This window comes from Aquarana catesbeiana, linkage group LG01 (genome assembly GCF_042186555.1).
Source record: "Aquarana catesbeiana isolate 2022-GZ linkage group LG01, ASM4218655v1, whole genome shotgun sequence".
In the NCBI taxonomy this organism is placed as follows: domain Eukaryota; kingdom Metazoa; phylum Chordata; class Amphibia; order Anura; family Ranidae; genus Aquarana; species Aquarana catesbeiana.
The window spans coordinates 323,999,210-324,021,767 of NC_133324.1; the positions used below are offsets into that span (position 1 = coordinate 323,999,210).

General features: G+C 40.6%; 1 protein-coding gene across 1 annotated transcript in view; it reads left to right on the plus strand.

Annotated features, from left to right (window-relative positions):
* Positions 1-22,558, plus strand: part of GAS2L1 (growth arrest specific 2 like 1) — a 77,901-nt gene that overhangs the window by 13,823 nt on the left and 41,520 nt on the right. The window contains exon 3 of the mRNA XM_073630590.1: positions 9,648-9,755. Coding sequence (XP_073486691.1) covers positions 9,648-9,755 — 108 coding nt within the window. The remainder of the gene's footprint in view (positions 1-9,647; positions 9,756-22,558) is intronic.

Genomic DNA, 22,558 nt, shown 5'->3' on the forward strand with positions numbered 1-22,558 from the left:
AAACCACCGATCGCCGCGCTGCGCACCCCTGCGGTCATATGACGTCCAGTCAGGATAAATGAAACACCTACTTATTAACCACTTCCCGTCCGGCCTATAGCAAAATGACAGCCAGGCGGGAAGTAGTTAATAAGTAAAAAAAAAACACTAAATAAATTTGCCCAAGACGATTATAGTGTTGCTTTAAAGAAGTTGTAAAGGCAGGTTTTTTATCTTAAAGCATTCTATGCATTAAGTTAAAAAGCCGTCTGTGCGTAGCAGCCTCTCCAGCACCCCCCCTAATACTTACCTGAGCCCCCTCTGTCCAGCGATGTCCACGAGTCCCTCGGCCGTCCCTGACTCTCCCTCTTCATTGGCTAAAACACAGCAACGGTGCTATGGGCTCCCGTGGCTGTCAATCAAAGTCAGTTAGCCAATCGGGAGAGAGAGGGGGCGGGGGGCCGAATGGCAGCTCCGTGTCTAAATGAACACACTGAGCTGCAGCTCAGCTCGGGTACCCCCATATCCAGCTGCTTACTGTGGGAGCACTCGACAGGAGAGAAGGGCCAGGAGCAGCAAAAAGGGACCAGAGAAGAGGAGGATACAGGCTGTTCTGTGCAAAACCACTGCACAGAGGAGGTAAGCATGACATGTTTGTTATTTTTATTTTTTTTAAAATCACTTTAAGTAAAAGGTCCTCTACTCCAACATCCTCAACTTTTATATATGCAGCCAGTGACATTACTGGTGCCATTTATTCCGAGCCCTGTGCCGTAAACAGTGGCTCCTGAGTGCATGTCATTGCACGGGAGTGATGTCATTGTGGCTCCGGCCAGTCACAGAGCCAGGACCTGCGAACCCAGAAGCAAGATGGGTGAAGATGGAAGTGGCTGCAGCGCTGACATTGCGGCACTGGAACAGATTTGTTTTAAGGTAAGTTTCACATAATGTGCTAGTATGCGATGCATACTAGCTCATTTTGACTTCTTTGCAGGGAAAAAAAACTCCAGCGGGATACAAAAGCTTTAAGTGATCTTTGTAAGTCACCGACTTTTCCTTAATCCTAACTTTTGGTCTATACCTTACTTTAATTATAGCCTGTTAAGTTGATTCGATATTTAGATAGATTAACATATTTTGATACAAACTGGCCATTTAAAAAATCTTGATATTTGCCACCAGGTCCAACATTTGCATAGAAAATATTTTTATTGCAAATATTTAAAATAATATTAAAACCTCCTGGGAACAACTCTCTTTAAAGGAGTACAGCCCATATACATTATTAATTCATGGTTGACTTTGCTGGATAACCAAGAAGTTGACGCATTTCACATCAATAGCTTTTTTAGGACCTTTAATTTCTTGGCAGCAAAGAAAATTGGCCTAACTGAAAAAACATACCCAATAAGAGCATACTGTATAACAGAATCATAATATATTTCTCATTATTCATTATCATCTGTGCCACTTACACAATGTTTAGGGAGTCTGGCAGAGAGACGGTGATCAAATGGCGGGTGTCAATATGTAGCTGGCATGGTCAGCTGACTATGTTATGGGGATACATACTAAATAGAAGTATACCCGAACCTATATATGAAAAAACAATGGTTTTAATATATTATTTTAATATTTTATTTTAAATATTTGCAATAAGAATTCATATTTTTCTTTTAACTCTATGGGGGTTATTTATGAAAGGAAAATCCACTTTGCACTACAAGTGCACTGCAAGTGCAGTTGCTGTAAATCCGAGGGGGACATGCAAGGAAGATAAAAAAACAGCATTTTAGCTTGCACATGATTGGATGATACAATCAGCAGAGCTTCCCTTCATTTCAGATCTACCCCTCAGATTTACAGCAACTGCTCTTCCAAGTGCACTTGTAATGCAAAGTGGATTTGCCTTTCGTAAATAACCCCCTATGTGCTTGTCCCTTCCAACGCCATTAAAGTCCGACATATATGATTCTTTGAAATTCTAAATACAATGGATGTGGTACATTTACAATAGCCAATTATTCTTTCTAATTGTCCAACATTTGGTAATGTTCCTAGAAAAAAGCAGGAGATTGCCTTCTACTGTTCACTGCCTCTCCCACCAACATTAAAATAAACTTGAAATCTTAGCTGAGATTACAATTTTATGGAGCACTCTGCAAACCCTACCGCCCTCTAAATTCCATGAGCAGATTTAATCTTTCAGATAATAATAGAAAGGTGACACTAGGGGGGTTATTTACTAAAGGAAAATCCATTCTGCACTACAAGTGCAAAGTGCACTTGAAATTGCACTGAAAGTGCACTTGGAAGTGCAGTCGCTGTAGATCCGAGGGGGACATGCAAGGAAAATAAAAAACAGCATTTTTGCTCGCACGTGATTGGATGGTAAAATCAGCAGAGCTTCCCCTCATTTCAGATCTATCCCTCAGATTTACAGTGACTGCACTTTCAGTGCAATTTCAAGTGCCCTTTGCACTTGTAGTTTGCACTTGTAGTGCAAAGTGGATTTGCCTTTCGTAAATAACCCCCTAGGTTTTCATACGACGGAGCCTTATGAAGGTCACCTAAGGCTTTGCTGAAAGGCTGCTAATAAGGCGTGGGTTGTATTGTTGGTTAGTTTTGGCATTGAAGTAGAATTGTGTCAGGCTTTATGAACAATAGAAGTTCTGTATTTAATTTCAGATCATAACGGTCCCAGCATTAAACTACATTCATGCCAGTGTTTTGGAAACAGTTATTGTTGGTGGGGTGGAATAACACACACTTCACAGTGTCCTGTCCCTTCATTTGGGAATATTTCGGTGTTTAGTATGACCTATTGCCACTTTGCAGGTTCATGGAACAGATTTTTTTTAAGAGGTGATCTCTTTAAATGTTGTAATTACATTTTATAAATTTTAATCAACTATGGGTTACATGGTTGAAAAAAGAATAGAATTTTACTCCTCACACTAAATTATTATTATTTTTTTTGTCACACGAAAATGTCTTTTTGCTGTTGAGTCATTTTGCGTGATTTAAGTCTGCATTGTGCAGAACACGAGTGTAGAGCGTTCTGCACAATGACCCATCACTACCTAGTAAAAGGAAGTGATATCATGACATGTTTTTCCTGCCCGCAGTTCTTGTATGTCAACCCAGTCTGTAGACTTTCCCTAAATGTTTGTGTTTCCAAGGTAACGAGACTAAGACTTCCTGCGGAAAATTTAATAAACTCCGGTGCGCTGATTCTCAGAACAATCATACATTGAAAGCCACATCTCAGAGAACAGAAAGACCCGTGAGTTAATACTCTTAAAGTGGTACTAAACCCAAAAGCAAACATTTCTTATATTGCAGCTTATTATTTCTTAGATGTGATGGCTGCACTAGTTTCCTTTTTTTGCCTTTCTTTCTTCTGTTGTCATCTGGTGATCCAGCCAGCAAGTCTGTTGATTTTTCAAAAGAACAAGCTCTTCAGCAGAATGTATCAGTTTACATGGGTGAGATAGACCATTTAACACCAAGGTGATTAAAATGATCCGCTTTTATTCATGCAAAACCTTTATATCAAAAGGAAAAAAAAACTTTGGTTACTAATTATAAAGTGTGAGCTGGAGTTTGGCTTCAATGTGTTAGTGTATTTAAATCTGCTAATACATTTAACACTACCCTCCTCCCAGACTGACAAGTTTGCTGCCTGCTGTGCCTCCTGTGCTCATTCATACAGATTTGTGTCTCACCAATACAGGAAGTGTGTTACCGGCCAGATCACCAGGTAAAAAAAGCAGAGGGAAAAAGCCAAAGAAAAGAAAGCTGATGCAGCCACCACATCTAATGATTGATAAGCTGCAATATATTACATTTTTGATTTTGGGTTTATAGTGGAGGTCCACCCTAAAAAAAAAAATTGCATAAAAAAATTCCTAAAAAATTAGAGGAAAAAGAAAAAAAAAATTTAACTCACCTGAAATGGCTGTTGCTAGGCAGTCTTCCTAATCTGCCTCTTCCTACGCCGCGGTGATGTTCAGTCTTCTCCTCCCCGCGTTGTCTTCTGGGGAATGGGGCACGGTGTGTTATGGGAACTGTGTGTGTCCCAGAACACATCGCGTCCCATTCACAAAGCGCTGCACGACTCGCGCGTGCGCAGTAGGAAACGAGCAGTGAAGCCGCAAGGCTCCACTGCCTGTTTCCCTTAGTTGGAATGGTGGTGCCAGGACCTGAGAGCCGAGGGACAGGTCGGCCTCAGGCGGCCAACATCGCGGGCACCCAGGACAGGTAAGTGTGCTTATTAAAAGTCATCAGCTACAGTGTTTGTAGCTGCTGACTTTTACATTTTTTTTTCCCAGGCGGAACCCCCCTTTAATGACGCTTTAATCACTTACCGACTGCCCTATAGCCAAATGACGGCTACAGCGCAGTCGTCAACTTTTGGAACGCCGTCATACGGCAGTGTCCCGTGATTAGGCCCTCTGCGGGGTGCGGGCAGCGCACTCTCTGATCGTAGTGTCTGGAGGACACTGCTGAACGCATATTGAGGTAAAGAGACAATCAGCGGTTCTTTACCACGTGATCAGCTGTGTCCAATCACAGCTGATCACGGATGTCAACAGAAGCTGGCTATCGGCACTCTTTTCCTCATGCTGACAGCATGAGAAGAGAGTCGATAACCAGCTTCTCTAAGGGCCCTTTCACACTGGGGCGGTTTGCAGGCGCTATTGCGCTAATAATAGCGCCTGCAAACCGACCCGAAAGTGCCGCTGCTTTGTCTCTGGAGCGGTGCGCTGGCAGGACGGGAAAAAAAGTCCTGCCAGCAGCATCTTTGGAGCGGGGAAGGAGCGGTGTATTCGACACTCCTTCCCTGCTCCTGCCCATTGAAATCAATGAAACAGCGTGGCTATACCGCCGGCAAAGCGCCTCTGCAGAGGCGCTTTGCGGTGGTTTTTAACCCTTTCTCGGTAAAACCGCCCCGCTAGCGGCCGAATACCGACGGTAAAGCGCCGCTGACAATGGCGGCGCTTTACCGCTGACGCCGCCCCCGCCCCAGTGTGAAAGGGGCCTAAAAGGGACATCTACACTAATAATTAGAGCACTGATTACCAGTGTCCTGATTATCAGTGCTGTCCCAACAGTGCCCACCAGTGCTGCCAATCAGTACCCATCAGTGACACTTATCAGTGCCACATACCAGTGCACATCAGTGCCGCCTACTAGTGCCCATCAGTGACGCCTATCAGTGCTGCCTATTATCCTGCCAGCGCACCGCTCCGCACGGGCTTTGACACTGGAGTGACAGGAGAGGCGCTTTACAGGTGCTATTTTTAGTGCTATAGCCTGTAAAGCGCCTCAGTGTGAAGTGGCCTAAGTGAGAATTTCTTATTAGAAAGGGGGCTTTTTTTTTTCATCCAGCACTTTACTAAGAGCCTGTCTATCATTGGAAAAACAAAGACTGTTTTGTTAAAGCGGAAATAAAACCCATCAATGTTTCAAACAGTTACATTTAAGGCATTCCATGAATGATAACTGTCACAGTTGCTTGTGCTCCCAGCCAAACTATCAAGCCATGAAATGACTGGTGTCATAACTGATTAAATGTGCAGCACCATGGCAACCGCAGCTCAAACAGAGGCTAAAATGGCAGGTTTTTTTTTAGCTGTAAAGGATGGGAGGGTTTAGACCCACTTTAATGCTAGTGACAAGACTGCTTAACCACTTAAGGACAGAGCCTCTTTCTGAGATTTGGTGTTTACAAGTTAAAAACAGTTGTTTTTGCTAGAAAATTACTTAGAACCCCCAAACATTATATATATTTTTTTCTAACACCCTAGAGAATAAAATGGCGGTCGTTACAGTACTTTCTGTCACACCGTATTTGCGCAGCGGTCTTACAAGCGCACTTTTTTTGGAAAAAATACACTTTTTTGAATTAAAAAATAAGACATCAGTAAAGTTAGCCCAATTTTTTTTTATTATTGTAAGATAATGTTATGCCGAGTAAATTGATACCCAACATGTCACGCTTCAAAATTGCGCCCGCTCATGGAATGGCGACAAACTTTTACCCTTAAAAATCTCCATAGGCGACGTTTAAAAAATTCTACAGGTTGCATGTTTGCAGTTACAGAGGAGGTCTAGGGCTAGAATTATTGCACTCGCTCTACCGATCGCTGCGATACCTCACATGTGTTTGAACACTGTTTTCATATGCGGGTGCTGCTCACGTATGCGTTCGCTTCTGCACGCGAGCTCGGCGGGATGGTGCGTTTTAAAATTTTGTTTTTTCTTATTTATTTTACCTTTTATTTTTACACTGTTCTTGTAAAAAAAAAAATTGTGTCACTTTTATTCCTATTACAAGGAATATAAACAATGTAATGGAAAAAAAGCATGACAGGACCTTTTAAATTAAAAAATTAAATGTAATTAAAAAAAAAAAGTCTCTTTAAGAGCTATGGGCGGAAGTGACGTTTTGACGTCGCTTCCACCCTGCAATAGTATGGAGACAGGTGGGGACATCTTCCCCTCACTCGTCTCCATACCAAGCCAGGGACAAGACCCGATCGCCTCCTTCGCTACCGACGGCTCCGGTAAGCGGTGGAGGGCACCGGAGAGCAGTGGGAGGGCCCTCTCCCGCCGCCGATAGAAGTGATCTTGCGGCGAATCCACCGCAGAGACCACTTTTTTGTGAAACCAGACTGCTCACTGAAGAAGAGGACACCGGGGTTATGGTAGCTAGCTGCCGCCATAACAACGATATCCCTCTTCAAAGTGCCGACCTATATGGGCGTGAGCCGGTCCGGAAGTGGATAATATATGTCATTTTTGATTTTTGCCTTTAGTGCCACTTTAAGTTATAGTATAAACAAGAAGGGATGGAGAGTTTTTGTTCCACTAGTCAGGTTGTTGTCATCCCTCATTTTTTTGCGTATATAAGAACATAGATGCAAATATCTGTTTGATTACTGTGAAAAATATGCAAAATAAATTTTCCTATCCTAGAGGATGTATGCATATAGATCAATAAAATAATCCCTTTGTCTTTGGAGGAAGATTTACTATTGGGTGGATTCACGCTTTATGATATTTTAAGAAAGGGTGTGTGATAGGTGGTAAAGTATATTCTCCCCAGCTATTATTTATTCTAAGTCTGTGTACTGTGCCAGTTTGCTCACATGGTTTCCACCGAAACTCGTGTGCTGTAAAATGAGTGATAGATCAATAGAGTAGAGTCCATATAATATAAAGTTTGCACCTGTTACATTGTTTACCAATTTGACACGAAGTATCAGGTTCATAAAGTTTAAAATCAGATATATGCATTTAACAGAAAATATGGAGGTACACTATGTCCACATCAATGTCCATTATTTGCAATGACAATATCTTGTTTAAAGTTGAACTCTAGGCAGATAAAAAAAAACACACATGATGCAGCTCTGTATTTATTAATACATAATTAAATGTATTTTAATGCATGCAGTGTAAGTACATGAATTTGACCTGGCATCAGCTTTGTAATTCATGTACAGCAGTACTCAGACTGGGAGAAAGCAGTACAAGGGGCCAGTCAGCCTTGCTGCATTGCTTATGTGCTATCAAAGGACATGCTAATAGAAGGAAGGAGCAGAGTAACATAGATCTGAGCTCAGTCTGCTGCTTCTCCTTTCACTGTCCAGTCACGGGGTTGGGGAGGGGACAAGACCTATAAATCAGGGCTTGACAAATTTGCTTTGAATATAGGAGCCAGCTAAAAAAGTTAGGAGCTAGTTTTTTGCATTTTTGCACACGCTTAAAAAATCATTTTAGGCCTGAAGATTACATAAAAACCCCAAACATTTTATATGTTCTGAAAGCAGACACCCTAGAGAATAAAATAGTGGTAGTTCCAATTTATGTCACACGATATTACGGCAGAGGTCTAGGAAACACAACATTTCAGTATAAAAACATGTTAAAAGTTAATTTTAGGGGGCACAAAAATGCAATAAATTACCCATTTTTTTGGTAAAGTATAAAAGCTGAGGTTGCACCAAGTAAATACATACCCAACATGTCAAACCTTGAACATTTCAGTACCTTATATTTTCCACAAACAACGCTCTAAAAGCCCACCTTAGGTCATCAGTTCAGCATTACGAAGGAGGTCTGGGGATATATAGCGGGGTGTGGGGAGAATTCGGACCGCACCCTAGGAGTCAGCACAAAACTTCTGGTTGCCTGGGGTTTGTTAAGACCTGCTGCAAATGTTACTTAAAGTGGATGTAAACCCAATTCATGAAATTTGAGCTGGACACATATCTGCAGTGTTTTCTTATCTCTCTTCATTTTGAGTAAGGGCAGATGAATCATGTAGCATTTACTTCCTGGAATCAATCTGCCCTTAGCTCAGGTATGCAAGCAGGAGAGTATGCTTAGCTGACAAAACCCCTCCTCCTCTCCTTTCCTCCTAAAGACTTCTGGGATTTATGACAAAATTTGCCTAGGCAAGAAACCAGAAAGTAAATAAAGAAATGTAAAAAAAAAAAGTTTAAAACAAATAAATATGATATACTTTCCTATATTAATGCTAGCAGCATGAGGATTAAAAATAGTCAATGTAGATGTGGGAGAGTGAAGTTGCATTTTAACTACAGTAAACAACAACCAGGTATTCCCACCTACCAGACAGGACTGTGTGTTGTGATTTTCTAAGAAAAATCTTAGAATTGGATATACAGGAAAAGCATCCTTTGCCAGCTAAAGCAGGTATCATATATGCATTTCATTGGTGTATTTAGCTGTTTGCTTAGAGTTCAGCTTTAAACCTGATTTATTATGTTATGGTGTTCTAGACAGAATACATATTACATGCAGTGTGTATTAGGGCTTGTGTTGATGGCACCAGTTTCAGAGATTCAGACATCATTGACAGGTGCTACTGACCTGCAGCTAACCTCCTTCTGACCTACATGTCAGGAACCATGAATCAGACTGAGACAGAAGTGCAGTAAAAATCACACTTTTTAATGGTAAAATGGTACAAATAGAGCAAATGTAGTTAAAACATAGCCAGGGTTCAGTAAGCAGAGCGGGTAATCAGAACAAGCCAGTGAAGCAGGAATCCAGAGATCAGCGTAGTAGAGGCAGTAAACAGGATCAGGAACCAGAAGGGAAGTCAGCCAGGCAAAAGTCTTTAACAGGAAAACACAGCAGAGAGTATCTGGATATGTTGACCAGGCGAAGGCACAGGAGATCTGATCCAGGCAGTTTAAATAGTCAGCAGGGCTAGCCGAAGAGCATCAAATGAAGACCAGGTGAGTCACTGTGGAATGAAGAGTACTGACAATTGACAGCTAAACACAGAGCTCTGAGAAGGAAGGGCTGAGCGCTGTCACTGAATTTACCTTGCTTCAATCAGATTTTGTATTCCCAAAGACTTGCCTTGAAATGTAAAACCTGTTTGAAGCAAACAAAAGCCTGTCGACACAGACCCTTACGGCCCTTTATTTAAAACATATACAGTATGTGTCCTAATTGCCACATTTTGTATACCATAGCTACATGACCTGATTTTATTAGGTCTGAGACACTGGTATGTGACACTAATAAAGAAAGAAAATATGGAAGTCTTTTTGGGGCACTCATTTTAGTTGGTTCACACTGTCAGCTTGTTGCCTCCTAACGCTGTTGTTTTTTGTCTGCAGGTTCGTGAGATATTAGGTTGCTGCCGTTGTCCATCTCAGTTTCCAATGATTAAAGTATCAGAGGGAAAATATCAAGTTGGGGACAGTAATACACTCATCTTTGTGCGGGTAAGAATGAATTGTAGCTTTACTCAAAATTGACGTTTGGCTAATTGAATTTTACACCAAATTTTTTTTTATATTTTGTCACTGCCATTACACAGCCAAGTTATGGTATGCTACAGGAAAATCTCCCTAATGCTTCAACTCAAAACTAAAAATGTAAGTTTTAGATGAAATTGACCTTTAAGACTATACATTTAGCTGGACTGAAAACTAAACAGAGGCATACGTTTGAAAAAATAGTCATAATTATATTATATATACAACCTTGATTCAAATTTTGTCTGACTCAGTACAGATTGGCCAAAATTTGAGTCGTATATGGCTAGCATAAGGGTGGTCATGGATGTGCAGACATGCCTTAGGACAACAGATGGCTATTTCCAACACTGGGCCCTAGTTCTGGGTGACCGTGCAAACTGGGGGAGACGAAGTGGCTAAGGAAGCAGGACTTCAGAGAGGAAGGGTGTTGTACTGTGAATGTGGATGGTACTGCTATAAGTGTAAAATAGAACATATAGATAGGATATATAATTAGGATTCTAAGATGCTTGAAAATGGCAGTGTTGCTTGTTTTTATCTGGCTGGTTGTGAGAAAATGAAACAGAGATTCCATAGTTTTCAGTGTGGTCTTGATCTGACCCGTGGTCTTGATCTGACCCATAGACTTGCAATGAGATAGAAGTGAAGTATAGTTATTGTGCAGTACTAAAAACACAGTCACTTCCAGCGCTAATAGGTCTTCCAAGGTCTGGAGTATCAGATGTCAGATAAAATGGTGATGTGGAAGGTATATATGGTATCCAAAACTAGGTGGATGCTGCCTTCCTGAGATGGGGTAATCCGAAAGGAACTAGGCCTAGCTCTGAGGAAGGGGGTGCGCCCCCGAAACGCGTTAGCTGTACCCCTGTGTTCTGTGCATGTCCATGCACTGTGTTTATGGCCTTTTGTCAGTTACATTTTGTGAGTACCCACTTTTATATAAAAATTTCTTATTATTAAATTATCTTTGGCAATGCACTAGTTGTGTTGCGCCTTCTATTTCTGTTTTTCTTATTGTGCAGTACTACTAAGCAGGAAGGTAGAAAGCAGAGCCTGGGTTTTTAATGGGCAAATATGTCTGCTTCTTTGTACGCAATCATAAACTATACACAGGAGCTACGTTTTTCAAATAAAATATTAATATTCCTTGATAAGATTATTTACTGTACACTGATCATATTCACTAATATATCTAATATACTGTAGTTTCCATTTAAAGTGACTCTCATGAGAAAAGTATGTGGGCTGTCATTGCTACCTCTCATTTGAGAATAATAGTTCACTGGCTGCCTTTCTTTGGCTTTAAAGCTGAATTCCTGAACTCAGCTCCTTTGTAAAAAGTGAAGGCACACTTTGAGTTATGTCCAAGGAGCTGCATGACATCTCCTGGACTTATCTCTACTATTTACATCTGATAGATTTATTGCACTCCTGGAAGACAGCTATCGGCTATATTTCTGGGAGTCCAAAGCTGATGCTTCATGTCTAAGCATCTTCATCATTAGTCTGTGCAGCTGCTATGCCTGCCCCTCCCTTCCTCCTGCCCAATCACAGAAGGCTTTGTATTATGTGAACTCATTCACAAAATGCAAAGGCTTCTCTGAATGGGCAGCAGAGGGGAGGAGCAGGCATAGCTGCTCTGTGTGCCTCTCTCTCCTCTCTCACAGCCCGGCTTCGGCAGAGCCATAAACCCACCAGATATAAATAATAGAGATAAGTTCATGTCATGCACCTCCTTGGACTTAACTCATAGTGTTCTCTACTCTTTTTTACAAATAGGCTGAATTCTTGTAATTCAGCTTTTATGTGTTCTGATTCTCTAACCCAGAACCAGCATGGAGTTAAGTATTTCAGACACTTTTGTGGCACTCATTTAATAGCATGCTTGTCTCACATCTGTGAAGCCCCATACTTTTCTAATGACAGAGTCACTCATGTAGGATTTTAAGGAAAAAAACTTCTACCCTGAAGGAGCCATTTCCTAAATACAGGGAATGCTTAGCTAGCATAACATTAGTGCAGATGGGTTCCATTTCAAGAAATTAAAAGGTCAGACTAGAGTATGAATGCCTTTTTTTAAAGGCAGTTTTTGGGATCTTCTTTCTGATGTTATACTACTACTAACTTTTGCTAATGACACACATTTATGTTTATTTAGAGGTGTAAATTCACAGAAGGATTGTTCCATCATAAAGAACAATATCAACAAAATGGCAACATGAGCAGGTAAATAGCAGATGCCATGTTGGAAAATTTTAAAGCACACACTTAGGCCATCATAACAGCATTGCTTCTCATACATTAAATGTAAAATTAGTAGTTGCGTAAAACAGAGTTTGGAAAAAGACTTGAGATTACTGGTGTAATCACTCAGGCCATGTAGCAGCTGCAAAAGCAAACACAATCTTTGGATGTATAAAAAGAAAGATAAAAGCACTTGATGCTAGTGTAGTATTACTGTATACAGTACATTCATTTATAGCCACATTTAGAATATGGGGTACAGTTTTGGGCATCATATTGTAAGAAGGATATGGGGGTTTTAAAAAGGGTTTGGATAAAGACAACTTGATTATTAAAGGGATGGGAACTCCTACATACAGCGAATAAGGTTAAAGTAAGACTATAGGCAAAACTTTTTTTTTTTTTTTTTTTTCATATTGGATAGAGTAAAGGAGGTTTTTTTGTATGTAAGTTTTTTATATGTATTTATATGTAAGGTTTATTTTTGCCATTGTTGTCCCATTGGGGAAATTGAAACTTCTCTTCCTGTCCCATACTCAAAACAGAAAGTGAGAGGAAACCCCTGGAAATTAGGTCATCTCTTGGGGACCCCCAGGTCACCAGAACTAGTTGTCCCCATTGGAATATTTTCTCTCTACAACCCAAAATTGTATAACCTTCTAACCTCTCCTAACCCTCTTGTATTGAATTGTATTGTGGCCGTATTGTCTCCCTTTATATTGTAAAGGGCTGCGTAAACTGTTGATGCTTTCTAAATCATGTATAATAATAATTTGGGATTTCCTTTTACTTTCCCTTTCAATGACAATGTTAAACAGGACAAATAGAGAGGATGAATCTCCGAATTGGGTACACAGGTAGCAATAAAAACTGACAGGTGTTCTAATCCACCTTTCCTCTATCCAAAACTAAAAAGTTTTGCCTTTAGTTATACTTTAATGTATAAATGACACAAATGACCTGTTAATCTCAATGGCTGTGTAAATCATAAGGGGACTTCAGATGCATATAGAATAAAGAACATGTTACCATCAGTTTAGGAAGGGGTTCTTTATAATAAGAGTAATTAAAGGTAGTCCCCAGTCAAAACTGAAAATGAAACCATAATAAGAATACAAGGACTATGACCTACATTCTTAGCACGTCCATGTTTCATGCAGACATTGATGTAATGTACCAGAGTAGCTCCATCTCCTTTATAATTCATTTGGTGAACTGAGAACTAGAGCTATTCTTAGCTATACCCACTACTGGCTTCTTGCTGCTTGTCACATACAGGAAGGCTGAAATGAAAAAAAATAATAATACCAGTACAAAGTCATGTTTACAAAGAACAATCAAAGTCAAATATTCCTTGGATGTTTTAATTTGATTGGAAACACAGAATTTAGAAAGATTGAACAATAGAAGCTTCAGGAAATACACTCCCAGTGACCCTCTGTGGAGGAGTTCAGATTGCAATGTATGTAAACCCCAACAATAAACTGCTTTTGTTTGCTCCATTTTGGTTTGTTAAATATACCATTTTATTGTAATCTGTGTAATAAGTGAAAAAAACACCTTGTGATCTTCCCAGCTGGTAAGCTGATAACTCTCTGCACTTTTTTTTTACTGGGAGAGGGGGGGGGTGTTCTGTAGTTCTGTCCTATAGTGACAAGGCTGCTCGTCCATAGATACAGTACAGTGAGTGAGTGTTGTCACTCTAGGGCTGGAAGTGTGTTGCTGTCAGGTTCACTAGGTGATAATAAATAAAAAAAAAGCCTAAAAAAAGAAAGTTAATAGGGCACTATTTTTAAAGATTGGTAAGTAGCCATATAGTTAAGAAAAATAGAATTAAAGCTGAAGTATAGTTAACAACTTGCCAACAATTTAGATTTACTGCTACAGGGTAGCCGCGCTGCACAGGTTCACGTGTGTGTGTATATATATATATATATATATATATATATATATATATATATATATATATATATATATATATATATATATATATATATATAAATAATCAGAAGGGTGAGGTGCACTACAGTCTCAGATGGCCGTGCTTAGCAATCAAGCCCTCCCACAGGCTTCGACCTAGAAAAAATCCAAAAACAAGGGATTGCTGCACAAACCGTATTTATTTTGAAATCTTCAAAAGGACATCACCACGACATCCATAAAATCAGGCATACATAATGTATGCCTGATTTTATGGATGTCGTGGTGATGTCCTTTTGAAGATTTCAAAATAAATACGGTTTGTGCAGCAATCCCTTGTTTTTGGATTTTTATATATATATATATATATATATATATATATATATATATATATATATATGATCCTGCACTTCCGGGTATTGGGCTCGCCAGCGGTGGCTCGCTCCTGCTGTGATTTTACGCAACGGGAGCTGATCAGTGGACCCAATGTCTGCTGGCACCCACTGATTGTTCGGTACACTGACAGAACAGCGGTCTGCCTGTGTAAACAAGGCAGATTGCTGTTCTGTCAGTACAGAAGACATGGATCCTGTGTTTCTGTAAAGCAGGAACACCGATTCATGTCTTTCACTAGTAAAAGCACTTCCCCCACTACACTGAATCAGCTAGATTTAACCCTGTGATCGCCCCTGATGTTAACCCCTTCCCTGCCAGTGTCATTAGCACAGTGACAGTGCATATTTTTAGCACTGATTTTGACAAAAAAGTGTCAAAATGTCAGTTAGTAGACGCTATAACTTTTGCACAAATCAATCAATATACACTTATTAGGATTTTTTTTACCAAAAATATGTAGCAGAATAGATATTGGCCTAAATTGATGAAGAAATTAGATTTTTTAAAATTTTTTATTGGATATGTTTTATAGCAGAAAGTACTTTTTTTTTTTTCAAAATTGTTGGTCATGTAGCGCAAAAAATAAAAACCACAGAGGTGATTGAATAACACCAAAAGAAAGCTCTATTTTTGTGAATAAAGGGACATCAATTTTATTTGGGTACAGTGTCGCACAACTACGCAATTGTCAGTTAAAATAACGCAGTGCGGTATCGCAAAAAATGGCTTGGTCAGGAAGGGGGTAAATCTTCCAGAGATGAAGTGATTAAAAAATCTCTACAGCTTTATACTTACTATAATTAAATATGTCCCACATTATGGAGGCAGCTGGATCCTGGAAAAATCTTCACTGCAGGGATACCTGTCCTTTTCTGTTGCAGAATTTTTAGCGCTGCAGAGGTTACCAGCTTCAGTCTGTGAATGGGGGAGAGAATCCTGCGCCCGATTCCCCTAATCACAGATCAAGTTACAAGCAGTGTAATCAGGGAAAGAACTTTTAACAATTGAACAGGAAGGAGGTGGGTATCCCCATCAGACCACCTGTACTGTTGTTCTGTCTGAAGGCCCGAAGCTGTTAACCACTGCAGTGCTGGAAGTGCAGAGACAGAAAGAGGTCAGGCATCCCTGCAGTGAAGATTTCTCGGCAATCCAGCTGCTTGTACAATTTTTCAAATACTGTACTTCATTACAGCTGCCGTGAGGGAAAAAAGTATTTGATCCCCTGCTGATTTTGTATGTTTGCCCACTGACAAATAAATGATCAGTCTATAATTTTAATAGTACGTTTCAAAAATATTTCTATTTCTATATTGATTTGCATTTTTATGAGTGAAATAAGTATTTGATCCCCTATCAATCAGCAAGATTCTATACAGGTAACAAGCTGAGATTAGGAGCACTCTTTTTAAGGGAGTGCTCCTAATCTTAGCTTGTTACCTGTATAAAAGACACCTGTCCACAGAAGCAATCAATCAATCGGATTCCAATCTCTCCACCATGGCCAAGACCAGAGTTGTCCAAGGATGTCAGGGTCAAGATTGTAGGCTTACACTAGGCTGGAATGGGCTACGAGAACATTGCCAAGCAGCTTGATGAGAGGATGACAACAGTTGGTGCGATTATTCGTAAATGGAAGAAACACAAAATAACTGACTGTCAGTCTCCCTCGGTCTGGGGCTCCATGCACGATCTCAACTCATGGAGTTTCACAGGAGAATATTGTTAATGATCTCAAGGCAGCTGGGACCATAGTCACCAAGAAAACAACCAAGTTAACACATTACGCCATGAAGGACTGAAATCCTGCAGCACCCGCAAGGTCCCCATGCTAAAGAAAGCACATGTACATGCCCGTCTGAAGTTTGCTAATGAACATCGAATGATTCAGAGGAGAACTGGGTGAAAGTGTTGTGGTCAGATGAGGCCAAAATCGAGCTCTTTGGCATCAAATCAACTCACCATGTTTGAAAGAAGAGGAATGCTGCCTATGACCCCAAGAACACCATCCCCACCGTCAAACATGGAGGTGAAAACATTATGTTTTGGGAGTGTTTTCCTGCTAAGGGGGCAGGACAACTTCACCGCATCAAAGGGACAATGGACGGGGCCATGTATTGTCAAATCTTGGGTGAGAACCTCCTTCCCTCAGCCAGGGCATTGAAAATGGGTTATGGATGGGTATTCCAGCATGACAATGACCCAAAACACATAGCCAAGGCAACAACATAGTGGCTCAAGAAGAAGCACATTAAGGTCCTGGAGTGGCTTAGCCAGTCTCCAGACCTTAATCCCATAGAAAATATATGGAGGTAGCTGAAGGGTTGAGTTACCAAACATCAGCCTTGAAACCCTAATGACTTGGAGAGGATCTACAAAGAAGGGTGGGACAAAACCCCTCCTGAAATGTGTGCAAACCTGGTGGCCAACTACAAGAAACGTCTGACCCCTGTAATTGCCAACAAGGGTTTTGCCACCAAGTATTAAGTTGTGTTTTGCGAAGGGTTTAAATACTTATTTCACTCATTAAAATGCAAATCAATTTATAACTTTTTTGAAATGTGTTTTCCTGGATTTTTTTGTTGTTATTCTGTCTCTCACTATTAAAATAAACCTACAATTAAAATTATAGACTGATCATTTCTTTGTCAGTGGGCAAACATACAAAATCAGCAGGGGATCAAATACTTTTTTCCCTCACTGTAAATGACGTGACTAAAGCTGTAGGGTTTTGTGGGGGATTTATGTAGCTAAATTCCACCTTTAACGTTCTGACTTTAGCACAGCTTCATTTGTTGTACTTTGTTGAACTTCTCTTTAACGTGCAAAATGCACCTGCAGAGGGGTATTATTTTCAAAATCAATAATGGAATTTAAAAAGAGACTGGATGATTTTCTTAAAATTATTGATATACACCCCTGGCACCCAACCTGTGGCCAAAAGCCAAATACTGCCCTTTGGCACCTTTGCATTTGTTTTGAGTGCTGGTGACTTTATACTTTTGCATCTGGTTCTGGCACAGCACCATCCATGACATTCACCTTGAGCACCCATCATGACGAGGTTGAATACTGTAAGAAATGCAATTTTTATTTGGACTTTATAGGTCTGCTACGCCTTTATCTTTTATCAAACTAGTTTACAATATAGCTGTGTTTTGTAATGTGTATTGTCCTTGCTAAGACTTTCCCAGGGGAAAATTTGTTCACACTGATGCGGTACAATTTGAATGAGTTTTGTAGTGCGATTTGAAGGATAAAAGCCAGTGCGACTTCACCCGTGTCCATCTGTGATTCCACTGTGTTTGCTGTGGTCTGCTGGTTTTCTCTCTCCTGAGAAACACAGCACAGAGTCCTACAAAACACACTGAAATTGCAAAGTATTTGAACACCTATGCACTCTCCAATCACTTTCCATACAACTATATGGGGCTTAAAATTGCACCGCATCGCACCAAACAGACACGGGACCATTGTTAAAGTCACGTGTTCTGACTGCATATATTTTAATGGCCTCCATAAAATCACGTTATTTCACTTGTCATACAAATAAATGCATCATGGAATGCATCCAAAATCGCATAAGTGTGAACCAGGGGTTAGTGTTTTTCTTTTTAAACTTTATGTGAATCCAGAAATAGAGAAAGACTAAAACCCCCAACAGCTTTTAATCCCTGTTTCTGTGTTCCCTCACTTTCTTTCTGGTGACAGTAATAGGGCAATATCTCTCTAGCCTTGGATAGCAGTAAAATGAATTTTGCTCCTTAAAGTGTTACTAAACCCTGGACCCTGCATTCACTAAATCTGGTCTCCCACAGTACACCGAACATGGAAATACAATTGTTTTAGTAAATATAAACTGCTCAATACCTTTTCTCATCAGCAGTATATAGCAGTCTTGTGACTTCTAATCAGTGTCTGGCTAAAACTTCAATATTCCCTGATTGTCCTATGAGGCTGCAGTATGTAGATATTCGCCAGCACACCAAGGATCATCAATTTAGTTTTGGACGAAATTGATGATCCTTAGTGTACTGGTGAAAATTTACATATCGCATAGGATCCAGTATCCAGCTGGCGGTCACTACAGCACCCAGTAGCCTAAAGCGCTTATTCCAGGAACACGTGCAATGGGAATATGGACTGTGGACTATGAGGCTGCAGGACCCCTGACCCTCTGTCTGGACAGTGCTGATTGGCCCTGTGCTGATCACATGCACCCTCCCAAGAAAAAAAACCCTCTAGCAATACACACCAAACTAAGCATATGCAGAGTGTCCCCAAGGCTCTGTAATATCAGGAGATTGGGGACTGTGGAAGAAGGGGAGGATCAAAGAAGATAATATCAAACAGCCTTTTTTACATAATACAGTGGACTAACCCCTTATGCCTCGTTTCCACTGAGCGGATCGGTTCAGGTCGGTACAGTTTGGAAGGCCTAGAATGGTCTGGCCTATTCAGGCGAGCGTTTCCACTGCAAGTTGGACCGCCAGGGGCCATACGTGGGTTTAGAAAAAATGGCTAGCATGGCGTCACACGTCCACCAATCAGTGGAATGTATCGTAGCTCCGCCCTAACCGAACCGTACCATTTTCTATGGCCCCACATCTGAAGCAGGATCCAGAATGGTGCGGTTCGGGTTCGGTTGTATGGGCCGCTTTCATACTAGAAACACTCAAAATAGCGTACCGAACCGAACCGATCCGCTCAGTGGAAACAACGCATTAGATTCCACAGTGAGTATAACAAGCATGCTTTAGAGCCCATTCACACCTGAGCGTTTTGTAGCTTGAAGCCTGAAGCTACAAAACGCTTGAGGGGAAAAAATCCATTATTCTCTATGGAGATGGTTCACATCTCCACTCCAAGTCGCCTGAAGCCCTGTGCGAATCGGGCAGATTTGGGCGTTTTTGGAGCAGGAAGCAGATGACAAAATCTAACAACATAGCAACAAATGATGAAACAGATGATAATTTTTCTTATTGGCTAATAAAAAAAAAGCCAAAGCTCAAAAACGCCGGACAACGCTGCATAGAAACGCGCAAATATGCCTGAAAAAACGCGTGACAAAACACCGGAAGAAACGCTCAAAAACACTACGCTCAGGTGTGAATGCAGCCTTACTGCATATACACACTGATTTTACTGTTGTGGGTTTAGTAACACTTTAACTATATAACCATGGATTTTTCAGGCTTTCAAATGTATTTACATTTAACAAACAAATCCATTTGAAACTAGTAATTAAGCATGAAATCCTTTCTTTACATGACCAGGAATGTAAATAGACATTGATAGTGCGAATGTTTATGGTTTGAGCTGGATTGCAGGAAAATCCAATGTTTGTCGCACAATGGCAAATGTAAAGTGGAAACATTATTTTCAGTTTCCATTGTCCTTTAGAAAGGCTAGTTAGGTACAAGGGATCTGGTGTGCTGAGATATGAAAGATCTTCTTTCCAGACATGTGCAGTAAAAAGGTTAATAACCTCAGTTACTCTCCATTGGATTCTGACAATGGGACTGGTGAGTAAGTAAACGTGGAACATGAGCTGTAGCTTGAATTATTTAGGACTGAGGTTAAGTCACCTTGTTCTTTCTACTCTGCTGTGCTCTCCTCTCATATTTCATTCATTATGGATCCCCAAATTATAGACTGTGTTTCATTGCTTCCCTCGGTATGGCAGAGGAGCCAGGCTGCTTTTCACTTATGTGCATGCTGTGTACTGACAGGCGTACATCATGTTATATTGTACTGCCTCAACATGGTGTCCATGCTATGTTCTCGCTGACACTCATATTTTTCTGAATCTCATATTACTAGAAATGAATAACATACGTATGTCTGTAAAATGCAGCATTTCAGGTCACAATAAGGTCTTAGTTCCTAATGAAGTGATAAATGGAACACTGATAGCTGTAAGCATGACACGTCATGAAATGGAGAACATTTCCTTCCTGCTCTCACTTTATTATTGTTTTATATACTGATTACCTGATTTATGGAAATAGGAGGAAGAAGCACTAGAGCAGCCTTTCTCAATCTTTTCAACACAGAGGAACCCTTGAAATAACTTTCCAGGCTTGGGGAAGCCCTGCTAAAAATGACTATATCCACAAATTATGATACATTAGTGTGATGGTCAATGGGAAGAATACTCCTCACACTTGTGGTCATTGGGAAGAATGACCCCCTTACAGATAGCTAGAAAGATCAATGGTGTCAGTGGGAACTCATCGGAGAAGCAGAAATTGCTCAAGGAACCCCTAGCAACCTCTGGAGGAACCTTGGTTGAGGGTTCCACCCTCAACCAGGGTTCCTCAAACCCTGCACTAGAGCATTAAAGCAAATGGTAGTGGAGTTATTCTTATCAGCACTTGATACTAAAGGTTTCTTTTAATAACTTTTCCCTTATTCAGGCAATTTCTTGCATTCTTTTAAAATGTTACTCTGTTGATGTTGCTTGTTATTTATTGTGGATAAACTGTGGTCACTTCCACTGTGCTATACATATACATATACTCCACACTGCTCCACTGTATAAATTGTGTTTTACTTTATATTCTAAGTGCTTAGCTGTAAAGAGCTACAGTATGTATAATCTCGTTTACACTTCTTAATAATAAACAAAAAGAGTGTGCAAAACCTCTGATAATAAAAATCACAATGAAAGCAAACAATAAAGTGATACAAATAATATCAGAATTAATAAATAAAATCACCAATAAAGTGGAAAAATAAAGGCATATTCAGTAATAATCAAAACAATGATAAACAGTGATTAAAGGATAACTAAACCTTTGTTTTAAAAAAATAATAAACATGTCATACTTACCTCCTCTGTGCGGTTGGTTTTGCACAGAGTGGCCCCGATCCTCCTCTCCTGGGGTCCCTCAGTGGCGCTCCTGGCTCCTCCTCTTCTTGAGTGCCCCATTGGAGAAGCGCTCTCCCTCGGGGCACTCGTGCGGGTGCAATCCAGCGTCCTGCTGCTGCGTCTATTAACACAGACAGCATGATTCCGCCCTGCCCCCTGCCTCCTGCGTCATTTGATCTGATTGACAGCAATGGCTGCACTGCTATCAATCTATCCAATCAGGTCCCGAGACACCGGCTGGAGCTGGTGTGCTCATTCTCGGTGCTGGAAAGACCGGGCTCAGGTGAGTAAAAGGGGGGGGGGGGGGTGCTGCACTATAGAAGGTTTTTTACCTTAATGCATAAAAAGGCTTTACAACCCCTTTAAAATAACTATTTGATCCCCTGCAGATTTTGTAAGTTTACTCACTTACAAGGAAATGAAGAGTCTATAATTTATATCATATGTGTATTTAAAATGATAGAGACAGAATATCAACCAAAAATCCAGGGAAAAACATGATACAAATGTTATTAATTGAGCTGCAGTTCAGTGAGTAAAATAAGTATTTGATCCCCTACCAACCAACAATAATTCTGTCTTCCACTGACTGGCTACAAAGGACATCAGGGACAAGATTGTGGACCTGCACAAGGCTGCAATGGGCTACAATACCATCAACAAGAAGCTTGGTGAGAAGGAGACAACTGTTGGAGCAATTATTCGCAAATGGAAGAAATACTAAATAACCATCAAAGATTTTGCCTCATGGGGTAAGGATGATCATGAGAAAAGTGAAGGATCAGCCCAGCGCTACATGGGAGGAGCTTGTGAATGATCTCAAGGCAGTTGGGGTCACAGTCACCAAACAAACCATTGGTAACACAATGCGCCGCCATTGACTGAAATCCTGCAGCACCTGCAAGGTCCCCCTCCTCAAGAAGGCACATGTACAGGCCCGTCTGAAGTTTGCCCATGAACATCTAAATGATTCAGAGAAGGAATGGGAGAAGGTGCTGTGGTCAGATGAGACAAAAATTGAGCTCTTGGCAGTAACTCGACTCACCGTGTTTGGAGGAAGAAAAATGCTGACTATGACCCTAAGAACACCATCCCTACAGTCAAGCACGTAGGTGGAAGCTATTGTAAAATCTTGGATGAGAACATTCTTCCCTCAGCCAGAACACTGAAGATGGGTCTTCCAGCATGACAATGATTTAAAACATACCACCAAGGCAACAAAGAAGTGGCTGAAGAAGAAGCACATTAAGATCATTGAGTGGCCTAGCCAGTCTCCAGACCTTAATCCTATAGAAAATTTATGGAGGGAACTGAAACTTCGAGTTGCCAAGCGACA